Source organism: Poromitra crassiceps (assembly GCF_964638095.1).
Source record: "Poromitra crassiceps genome assembly, chromosome: 20".
In the NCBI taxonomy this organism is placed as follows: domain Eukaryota; kingdom Metazoa; phylum Chordata; class Actinopteri; order Beryciformes; family Melamphaidae; genus Poromitra; species Poromitra crassiceps.
The window spans coordinates 25,122,055-25,134,267 of NC_139637.1; the positions used below are offsets into that span (position 1 = coordinate 25,122,055).

Sequence of the window (12,213 nt, forward strand, 5' to 3'; positions counted from 1 at the left end):
TTGATTATAAAAAAATATATATGCTGTATTCTGTTCATAAAATGTTTTATATTTTTTGAAAGATAATTTATTTCAAATGGTTTTTATTTATTTTTTAATATACGGTATTTAATTTTTTTATATATTTCATGTAGCTATTTTAGTCTGTGATATCTTGAAACCGTGGTATTTTTGTCCGAGGTTATCATACCGTCAAAAACTCATACCAGCACATCCTTAGAATAGATACCATTTGTTTATAATATCGCAATCACAATCGCAAATCGCAATATTGTCCACAATAATTGCAAATCGCACCTTTTCCCCAAATCATGCAGCACTAGTATACACGCACCCTGGAACATGTTGAGCAGCTCCTCGTCTTGCAGCAGGATGGCTCCTTTGACCAGATACTCAAAGTAGGAGTCCACCCCCGCTCCGATGCCTGCGTCCTGAGCCACCCACTTCTTAGACAGGACGTCAATATGGTTACCCACCTGGAGGGAGAGACAGGTAGAGAGACAGACACACAGATGGAGAGAGAAAGAGGGTGAGAGACAGGCTTTTTTCAAAAAGATGTTCATATGGTTAGTTGTCAAGACAGGGAGAGGCAGGTAGACAGAGGAGTAGGAGTAATAATAAATAATAATAAATGTATAATAATAATACATTTTATTTGGAGGCACCTTTCAAGACACCCAAGGTGGCCTTACAACGAATATAAAAAAAGCTCTGCATATAAACCATAGACAGACATCGTCTTCATTATTCCAAGTCCAGGTTGCACAAGATCTGCCCTTCTGTCTCACCACTATGTGATAGGTGTCGGGTGTCAGAGGGTACACTATCCCATGCTTTTTGGTTTTGTCCTTCACTATCTGGATTCTGGGCCAAGATATTTGATTGATACTCTAAGCTAAGGTCTATAAAATAACCCTTCAGCCGGAGGGGAAACTCGCCATCTTCGGCTGCTCAGAATCCTCTCTGCTCCTCTATACGGCTGTGCAACAGTCTCTGACGCAGGGGATGACTGTCGCCAAGAGACTCATTCTGAAGGAGTGGAAGTCCCCCTCTCCACCTTCTTTTCAGCTGTGGCTGACGGACATGGTCTCGGTTATACATATGGAGAGACTCCGGTTCCTGAGGACCAATTCATTTAGGAAATTCACAATGATCTGGGACCCATTTCTAGCCTACTTAGATGAGGTTAAGAGCGACAAGTAACTTGCTCAGCTGACTTCTCATGGAGCCCTTGCATGGGATTCCACACACATTTCTTACAAGCACATAGGCACTACCGGTAGCGCCATGTTGTAACATTAATGTTGATATACTGTATGTTTTGTTTTTGTTTTTGTCTGAGCCTGTTTTTATTTTCTATGTTCTGAAAATTAACATAAAATGTGAAAAAAAACATTGTCTGTGCTGAGCAGAGTCTATATATTGTCTGTGCTGAGCAGAGTCTATATATTGTCTGTGGGTCCAACAACTACAGAGATGAAGAGACTACATATAGGAACAAAATCAACAACAACTTATCCTTGAACAGTGACAGACAGACAGACAGACAGACAGTCAGTCAGTCAGACAGACAGACAGTCACTCAGTCAGTCAGTCAGACAGACAGACAGTCAGTCAGTCAGTCAGACAGACAGACAGACATATTACCAGTCCGATGTCAGATCTGGTGTTCCACAGGGCCCTGAGGGCTTTGCGGGCAGCGTTCTCGTACACAGGGTCCCCGGTGAGGCGGCTGAGCGTGGAGAACTCGAGGATGAAGGTGCCCACCCCGGCCGTGCAGGTGACGGGCGTCTCCGCGGGGCTGACGCCGCGCAGCAGGTTCACCGTGCCGTACGGCATGCCACTGGGTGTCTGGAAGGCTGCAGGGGGTCACAGCAGCACTCCATCATCACACTAAACTCATTTAAATGACTGCTGTGGGCGAGCTGCAGGGCGGGCGAGGCTGCGAGCCCACGCAGCGGGCGAGCCTAGGAATCCAGCACGCATAGCGGCGCGCGAGATTGCTAGTATATAAAAGGGTCAGTGGGCAATCTCTCTCTGTTCTGTGTGTTCTCTGTTTCAATTTTTGTCCCACTGATGTCATAGTGATGTCATGAGAGCAAAATCATCTTATGACATCACCGATGAGGTCATAGGCACTATGATGTAATAGGCACTGATATTGTGGTTTTTGGTTACACTTGGGCAATTGTGACGAAGTTGAGCTGTGCATGCCAATAGTGCAGGCGAGGCTGTGGGCGAGAATCAAGCGTGTGAGATGCCTAGTATGGTTAAAACATCCAAAAAACTATTGTGTGTACCGTAAATTCCGGACTATAAGCCGCGGCTTTTCCCCCGTTTTTTGGCCCCTGCGGCTTATATAACGGTGCGGCTTATCTATGGATTTTTTCAGCAAAAAAATAAATAAAAAACGGAATTCTCTCTTCTTTAGCACTCTTTCTAACTATAAATCCACTTCTGTTTTAATTTCCTCTCTTGCCCTCTTTTCACCACACCGCGGACACTGTGTGCACTGTAAAAAAAAACACAGGTGGTGTTGTGTTATGTTGTTTTGTTGAAATGTTAATAAATGGGAGCTTCCTCAAACAGCCATCTCTTTCCCGACAATCCCCTCTGTGCACGAACCCTTACATATGGTAATTAAACATTAAAACACAATTAAAAAAAAAAAAAAAAAAAAACATTAAAACACCCGCGGCTTATAGTCCGGTGCGGCTTATATATGTAACAAACAGGCAATTTTGCTGCTGCGGTCACCGGAGTCCGGTGCGCCTTATAGTCCGGAATTTACGGTATTTAAGAGATGAACACAACACATGAATAGCCTAATCATTTGTGGCACTTTTCTGCACATTACAAAACATTGACAGCTCACACCAGTGTAAACTACATCCGTACGTTTATTTACACACCCCAGCTTGCGTGTGTGTGTAAATTTGTGCACATGCATGTGTGTGTGTGTGTGTGTGCGTTGCACACGTGTGCGTGCGTGCGTCATGTACCTGGCAGCAGCTTCCGGGCAGCGTCCTCGGCCATCCTCAGCAGCGGTCCGGCACACGGCCAGGCGGGCTCCAGCTCCGCCCCGCCCCGACCTGAGAGCAGGTGGGCCGACAGCAGCCCCCCAACCACTACACACACACACACACACACACACACACACACACACACACACACACACAGACACACACACACACAAACAGATTTCATTTCTGCCGATGTGACAGGCCGATAAAACGATGGTTAAAGGAAGCTAACCCTGGGAGAACATCATCCAAGCCTGTTTAAGTAGGCTGGCCACACTGATCCATCAGACAATGGACAGAACAGATAGACGGATAGATTTATGTCCGTTGCATGTACAAGTAACCTACTTGTACAGCAGGTGGCGGTAAGCACCTTGAAGGTGTCAGCGACCCGCCTATAAACCGAGAGAAGAAAGCTGGCGTCAGCTAGCTGTTAGCTCTGTGCGCTACGTTACTTATGTGGCAATAAAATGCCACCGAATGACCAGATTAGATGGTGAAATCAGACGGTGACATTGACTATCACGTTGTACAACAGCGGGATGGTGTACACAGCATTAATTATAGCCTCCTTCACTGCCTCGGCCGCCATCTTCTTTGAAAAGCTGAAACAAATCTCGAAACGCCTCCTCTCGAGACCTCGACTCTGATTGGCTAAACGGACAGTGACTATCCGACCATCCGATACGTCCATCCAGAAAAATTTCATCCCTCTTCAACTTTCTGTCCATCAAAACGTATGCAAATTTTCTGGATACGTACGCTTCTGAGTGCTCCACGGACAGTCGGACAGCTGTCATTGAAAATGAATGGAAGTGAACAGAGAAATGAACGCACACGGACAGACACCACGGATCAGTGTGGCCAAGGCCTAATCTTACAGTTACAGTTTTGTTTGAAAGAAAATGTCATAAATACAAATATAGCATGTTTTACATAACCTAAGTTGAAGTAGTTTTCTTATTTTGCCCAGTGAATGTGTACATTTTGAAAAGCATTGTATTTACAGTGCTAACTAGTCTCTTCTACATAAGGTGAATAGTAAGATTTACTGCTTGCTCCAAAATAAGAATGCTACATGAGAGCTAACGCAGAGACACAACGTTGAGCTCTCCCTCTTTCCCTCCCTTCCTCTTCAGCTGTTCCTGAAGGGGCGCTCTCTCACACACACTCACACACACACACACACACACACACACACACACACACACACACACACCTCTGATGTTGGTCTCGAACACGGAGGCGTTGACGTCGATGTCGAAGTCCACGGTGTCCTGGAGGAGCGACGCCACGTGCTGAAACTCTGTCTCGTTCCCCAACACCTTCAGAACACAACAGGCAAACAAACAGCAAGTTCAAGTGCAGAACTGCGGGTTACTTGACCCTTGTATTTAGCGCTGTTGCAATTCTAATGAATTATCTGCGTCTCTGCTCGTTTGTGAAGCGGTAGTCTAATCAGCTTGACTCTGCGCTGAGCCTCTGGCAACATAGCCTATCTTATAGGTCACGCAATATTAGGATAGCCTATTTAATATGCTATTAATGATGGCATTCAGGTCACACAAGATTAGGCTATTTAATATGCTGTTAATTAATCTATTTATTTATTTGGCATATTTCCAACCGGCCACTGTGGCCGTTGACGTTTCATAGAGCCTTTTCACGGGGTCCATTTTGTGTGGAAAAGGCAGGGTAAACACAGGTGCAAGCAAAACACTAATGAGGGTTTCCAATTTCCATGAGTGTAAGTTGGAAACCCTCATTAGTGTTTTGCTTGCACCTGTGTTTACCCTGCCTTTTCCACACAAAATGGACTCCGTGAAAAGGGTTTATCTGCCGGCTCACGGCACGTCATACCGGCCAAAAGCCGCTAATTGCCGGCTAACTGAACAGTCTAGCAGCTTCAGCCCTAGTCTCTGCTTTAAGCTAGACTCTAGCTCAAAAAGACATGAAAAGGGAGTCAGAACAAGACAAGTCAACGTGTCAACACAGAAAGTCAAACTGACTCAGACCTTACCAGCAGAGTGTCGAGAGCATCGATAAGAGTCAGAGAGAAACTGTGGGAAGAGAGAAAAATATATAATTTTATTCATTATTACCACAATTACTTTTTAAAGTTGAAATGAACCCAACAGAGCCCAAGAAACCCTATTGTATTTGCTATGTTTATTATTCTTTTTCTTATTCTTGTTCTTCTTCCGTAAAACTGTATACACGCACATAGCACATTGCACATACAGTAGGTTGGAAATGTCACCCACTACTCAGAAACAAAAAATTACACCAATCTACCAACAGTCCATTTCACGTTTTGAAATGATGTAATGATGCCCTGGGCCCAGCCCTACACACAACCCTTCCAGACCTCCCTTGGGGCCCTGGGCCCAGCCCTACACAGAACCCTTCCAGCAGAATGTACCGTAAATTCCGGACTATAAGACGCACCGGTCTATAAGCCGCGGGACCAAAATTGACTATTTTTTTCTTCTATAAGCCGCACCGGTCTATAAGCCGCGGGTGTTTTGATGTTTAATTACCATATGAAAGGGTTCGTGCACAGAGAGGAATGTCGGGAAAGAGATGGCTGTTTGGGGAAGCTCCCATTTATTAACATTTCAACAAAACAAAACAAAAGTCAGGTCACTAATCCCCAGACAAAATCACACAACAATAGGCTATATGTGCAGCAAACCTGTAACCAGAGAAGTCAAGTCACTAATCCTCGTCTTCCTCTTCTTCCTGCGTACTGAAACCACCAAAGTCCTCATCTTCAGTGTCGGAAACGAACAGGTTCAGGGTGGCTTCGTCAACCACTCTCCTCTCTCCTTCATTGTCACTCAAAACCAACGAACTCCTCTTCATCACTGTCGGCATCGAACAGCCTCTGAAGCCTCTGATGGCCCTCAGCGCCAGCTGTGGCGGCGTCATCCTCTTCATCCCGCAGCAGTCCAGCGTTTTGGAACCCGTTGGTGATTGTGGATGTTTTCACACTCCTATAATATTCCGTGCTGAGACAGTTCCTCCTGCTGCACCGTCCAACGCCTCACCATTGACTCATCGATGCCCAGGTTACGCGCGGCTGCTCTGTTTCCCTCTTTTAATGCGAGATTGACTGCTTTCAACTTGAAAGCTGCGTCGTGTGAATTTCTGCGTACCTTCCCCATGGTAAGTGAGAGTGTTGCTTCTACTGCTCGTCTTGTTGTGAATATTCCTTGATCTTCCTTTGTGTGAATTCGCCGAAGTTTGTGATTTTCTCCTGGTAGTCGGGGGAGGGAGTTGATGGCCGAGTGGCCGTTTGCTTACCGTAATTACCATATGTAAGTGGTCACGCACAGAGGGGATTGTCGGGAAAGAGATGGCTGTTTGAGGAAGCTCCCATTTACCGTATTACCGTAACATTTCAACAAAACAACATAACACAACACCACCGTTGTTTATTTTTACAGTGCACACAGTGTCCGCGGTGTGGTGAAAAGAGGGCAAGAGAGGAAATTAAAACAGAAGTGGATTTATAGTTAGAAAGAGTGCTAAAAAAGAGAGATTTTATTTGTATTTTTTTTTTTTTTTTCTGAAAAAATCCATAGATAAGACGCACCGTTATATAAGCCGCAGGGGCCAAAAAACGGGAAAAAAGCCGCGGCTTATAGTCCGGAATTTACGGTAGATGGACGCGGTGCTCACATGCACCTGGAGGTCAGGTGGAGGAGGTTGGCCCAATGACAGATATGACAGAGTTGTCTGCTTCTGGTCTGGCATTGTGACATGCAACAACGATTTCCTACGTTGAAGAAACGACTTGTCTAATGAACGCCGAGGGGGACTGACGATTAGCCAATCAGAGCCAATAAATCAACGTAACAGGATTAACGCCATTGTCAAGCAAGCTGTTGTCAAGTGCGCCGGTGGCCCTAATTGATTAACTGTTGGGGGAAAAAATTCATTTTTAAAGAAAGAGAGACCAGAAAGAGAGACCAGAAAGACAGAGAGGGAGAGAGAGGTGATGCCATCCTACCTGCCCCAGGTGTCCTGTCCATCACAGGTGAGTGGGCGGAGCTCGTCGTAGGGGAAGGCGTCAAGGTAACTGTTGTAGGCGTGGTAGAACATGGACTTGATGCGCTGTCTGGAACATGAAGATTAGAACAGCAAGTCAAGTCACAACAAATCCACCCAGCAAGCAAAATTCCATCATGATGACGTTGTGATGAGGTCTTTCAGTGACGTTCAGGACGTGGCCAAATCACAGCTGATTAGGGGGATGATTTAGACGTCTATGCAGGAACGTTGTTGAGCTGACGTTGAAATATGACGTTACCACGAATGGGCATATTCAGTTATTCTGCTATGTACACAGTGTGTATTCAGCAGCTTTATACAAGTAACAGAATAACTATTTTGGTCATGGGTTTTATACAATTTCTGTAATAAAACATCTAAAAGCATCAATCTTATTATAATATGGGGGACCGTGGGACAAAATCCTATCAAATGGGGGTCCGTGGTCTAATCTTTGTCAGTTTAGGGGTCCCTCATGTGAAAAAATTTGAGAACCACTGCTCTAGAGCAGAGGTTCTCAAATGTTTTTCAGCCAAGGACCCCTTATAAGATAGAAAATATACCAGGGACCCCCTCATTCTGATTTGTGATTTTGGGCTAAGCTTAATTGTTTCCACGGTAACGTGCTTGACTTTTAAATTGATAGGTTTCCAAGATTAGAATGTAATCCATAAACCATTTTAGATTTAAAGCATAAACTATTTTCGTTGAACTATGAAGCTTTTGCAAAAAATAAGAGAAAAAGAAATTATTTTTATTTTCCTGAAAACTTTTCGCGGACCCCCTGGCAAAGTGCAACGGACCCCTGGGGGTTCCCGGACCGCCATTTGAGAAGCACTACTCTAGAGGACAGTAGACCTAACTAGACTGAGGACAGAGAGCAGCCAAAGATCCCACAGAACAGGAGCGGAGAGCAGACAGACCTCTCACTCTGCAGCAGAACCAAAGATTGCACAGCGAGAAGAGCTCTCACTCTGTCAGAGTTTCCCAAACCTAAAATCACTCACTTTTTTAACAACCTAATAAACTAAAAACCTAAACTAGTAAATTTAAAGACAGCACAGTAACATAAATGCTGATCTCACGCGCGCACACACACACACACACACACACACACACACACACACACACACAATGCGGGTGGTGTTGCAGCGGCTGCAGCCTACCTGGAAGTGGCTGGTCCACAGAGAGTTGCACAGGAGCTCCTCACTGAGGTGCAGCAGCCTGTTGCACCAGCTGAACGTAAGTTCTGTCTTAAAGAGCATGGGGCAGGTTAGAGACCCCAATCAGTCAATGTGTAGGTGAATTATGGAGGAACTTGATTTTCACATTAAGACACTTACATATACACTACAGTGACTTCTGGGGTCGTTTTATTTTTTGAACTTTTATTTTGACATCTTGGACCCCAAAACTCTGACGTCAGAGTAGGGAGTCGCCAGGCATGCCCGTCTGTCCCTCTGTCTGTCATCACTTAGGTCAGGGCTGTCAGTCACACACTATGGATGCTAACGCCGGTTTTCAGGAGGAAGAGGAGGTAGCAAATGTTTATGCACATGCATGTGATGGGCCTCAGGCTAATTTTGACAGTGAAAGAGAGCAGGAACAGCCCACAACGGACCGCGGAGAGAGAGTTGTGAAGGAGCTTGAAAGCAGCGGAGGCGGGCCGAGGTGCGGACTGTATTTCGACACACACACAAGCGAGCGGAGGCGGGCCGAGGTGCGGACTGTAATTCGATACACACACACGCACGCACGCACACACACACACACACACACACACACACACACACACACACGCGCGCGCGCAAAAGTGACGTATGTGTCCAGCCATCTGGCCGAGTTAGAGCCGAAGTCCCGAACACAGTGAGAAAACCTCCCGAAGCTGCTGCTGCAGCGGGGTGCATATTGTCCGGCCAGCCGACCGAGAGGCATGCGAGCCGGGCACAGTTGGGGTGTGTGAGGTGGCTGGCTGTGGAGGTGGCGGTTTCTCCTCCTTCTTCTTTCTCTTTTCACAGCAGAGCGGACCCCAGGCTGCAGACAGCCCGGAGCAGAGCAGAGCAGAGCAGAGCAGAGCAGAGCAGAGCAGCGGTGCTGTGCGGGGAGGAAGGAGCCGCAGCCTCCCCCTCCCTCGAGTGAAGAGAGCGTATCACACAGCGTAGACACACACACACACACACACACACACACACACACACACCGAGAGAGAGAGAGAGAGAGAGAGAGAGAGAGAGAGAGAGAGAGAGAGAGAGAGATAGAGCGTGTCACAGCGCAGACAAGCACAGTGGGAGGGGAGAGGGAGACACGCACGCGGAAGCCACTCCCCACTGTGACGTAGCAGGCTTTTTCTTGTCAGATTAAAAGTCTATTATTTCCTTCTGAAAAAGGAAGGTGTTTTTCTCCATATTTTTTTTCAAACTTTTTTTTTTTTTTTTTTTAATGATGCATTAACTTTTCAAATATACATAGGGACAAGGTTAAGTATACATTTAGCAAAGGAATTACCCTGCTCCATGCTCTTTAAGTTAGGGTGTAAAGTCCACACTAACTGCTACGTTCAAACTAGTTAGTTTGACACTAAAGTTGTGTCTTTGTTGAGTTGCACCAAAGAACTTTTATGGAAAGAACTGAAAGCTCCATATTGCCCCATTGCAACATCAGCGCCCAGCAGCCTCCGCCATTTTTTATTTTTGGAAGCGTGACAGCGCCAAAAGAACCCCGCACAGGCTCGCAGTGGTCAGCTGCGGTAGCGCGGGCCCCTATAATCAGCCTCTCTAAACAGTAACTCAACGGGAGAACACTCTAAATTTCGTGGATTCACATCTTTTCTGGGCGTACTGCAAATCTTGACTGAAGTGGTGTAGTGCAGGGATGTAAAACAACAACCATATTGTGGAAACTAAGCAAAATGTTTCGTTTTCTTTGTTTAGTTTTTTCAAGATAAATAGCTAATGCGGCTGTCGTCCACTCCGTCAGAAGTGTGTTGCCGTGGTTTTAACCTCGGGTCCTTTGCATTTACTATTTATCTTGAAAAAACTAAAAGAAAAAAACGAAAATTTTTGCTTAGTTTCCACAATATGGTTGTTGTTTTACATCCCTGCACTACACCACTTCAATCAAGATTTACAGTACGCCCAGAAAAGATGTGAATCCACGAAATTTAGAGTGTTCTCCCGTTGAGTTACTGTTTAGAGAGGCTGATTATAGGGGCCCGCGCTACCGCAGCTGACCACTGCGAGGCGCATTCTGTTTCCAAAAATGGCCGGAGTTTCGTCTCTTTCCTTCCATGCTCTTTGGTTGCACCACGGAGACGTAAGATACATCTTAACTAGTCCTTAAACCTCACACTAGCCAATATAGTGTCGCAGAAAATGACGTGTACAGTATCTGTGACCAATCAGTGAAAAGCACGGTGGAAACGGTGTTTATTTACCGTTGTTTAAGTAAGTGGAGTGAAAACAGGGCTGCGTTCCAATACCCATACTTGTACTTCTTTCTTGTAGTATGTACTGCCGCTGCCCTCACATAGTATGGATTGTAGTGTGCAGCATGCATGCAAAATGCATACTATTGGGACACACTACATCTGTCGTCACGTGAGCTTCCTGAACTCCGACCTCTTGCTCACTTCCGCCGACGCGACGTCCGCAGCGCCACATTTGAGTTTTTTTTTTAATTCAATAAACAAAGTCTGGCAGTAACAAACAGTACATTATACAAAAAATTCAGACTAAACATTTACAAAATTGGAACAGACAATCAAATAAACAAAATAAAATAAATAAAGCAAAAACATTAAGTCAGAGTTCTAAACAGGAATCAAGATATGCATGTTTTGGTACACACTCCATGCTTGTTTGGTTTTAACATATTTCAAGGCTTTCTTAAAGTTAATTATCTCATTCATGAACACGCAGCTCAGTCAGTGCGACGTAACTCCAGTAGGTGGCGGTAATGCACAAAAAGTTGTTTGCCAACCGCCATAAAACATTAGAAGAAGAAGAAGAAGATGTAACTTCCTGCTGCGCAAAGGATTGTGGGGAAGATTGGCTGACAAAGCATGCATGGATGCATACTCCGAAATAGGAGCTGATGTAGTACAACATCCTGGTACTCTTGGCATACTGCATCTGACATACTATGTATTGGGACATACTAATTCTTTTTTTGCCTACTAAATAGTATGGAAGTATGGGTATTGGAACGGGGCCCCGGACATGTTGCCCACCGCAAATTAGTGCTTTTATATTTCATCAACACTAACCAAATGAGAACGTTATTGAGTAACGTTCGTTTAGGTTCATATTACTGTTAACGTTTATCTGTGAGCTCTATCAGTATTGTAGGCTAATTTAGCACCATCCTGCCTCACTAAATTGTTGCGGTTATTTTAATTTGTATGCAGTGCTGCAGCTTGTGGGAAACAAAATCGTGAGTCATAAATATCAAAGGGTGTAATAATTTATCACGGAGAACACGTTACCGACGCAAAACAACGATGCGCCACGGTGCCAATGCAATTCGTGCCAACTGCTATTTTACGGAGGACTTTACACCTAGTAAGATGTAGGTGTAAATTTTAAGTTCTAACTTATGCCTACGTTGTAACTATTTCACTTGGTGCAACCCAAATATTTTTAGTAGTGCGTAAACTCGGACTTAGTGAGACTTTACGTTCAAACTAGCTTACGTTCCAACTTACGCACAGCTGGTGCAACCCACTGCAGGAGTCCCGTGCTGTCCACGCCCAGCTGGGTGTCCTGCAGTTCTGTGGGCTCCCAGCCTGCTGCCATGCCCTCCGCCATCCCTGCTGCCCTGCACTGTAGTACCGCCACGCCCCCGAGCTTCACGGCACTTTTCACAGTTTGGGACGTACCATCTGTCGAGCTGATGTGGGGGAGTTCTACCTATTTCCTTAATTATTAATTTATTCAATCTATGAAAGTATCAAAGCAGAAACATGTAGGCTAAAACCTGTTTGTAAACATTCATTCTGAATTTCATTTATAAATAACAAATGCAGCACTTTGAAATCATGGGTTCAGATTTACAAATTTAATGGACTGATTATTTATTTTATTAGTAAAGAAAACATACTGATGAAAGCTCGGCTCCAAATGTCCATAAAGCTGCA

The 12,213-nt window shown here is 45.0% G+C and overlaps 1 protein-coding gene across 1 annotated transcript in view; it reads right to left on the reverse strand.

Moving 5' to 3' along the window:
- LOC310795148 (ER degradation-enhancing alpha-mannosidase-like protein 2) overlaps positions 1-7,142 on the reverse strand; it is a gene marked incomplete at its 3' end in the record, with an annotated part of 19,312 nt that extends 12,170 nt beyond the window's left edge. Inside the window, exons 1-6 of the mRNA XM_083657194.1 lie at positions 7,039-7,142; positions 5,044-5,083; positions 4,243-4,348; positions 3,003-3,128; positions 1,648-1,859; positions 335-476 (exon numbers count right to left, since the gene is read on the reverse strand). Coding sequence (XP_083513320.1) covers positions 335-476; positions 1,648-1,859; positions 3,003-3,128; positions 4,243-4,348; positions 5,044-5,083; positions 7,039-7,130 — 718 coding nt within the window. The 5' untranslated portion in view covers positions 7,131-7,142. The remainder of the gene's footprint in view (positions 1-334; positions 477-1,647; positions 1,860-3,002; positions 3,129-4,242; positions 4,349-5,043; positions 5,084-7,038) is intronic.
- Positions 7,143-12,213: the final 5,071 nt, after the last annotated feature.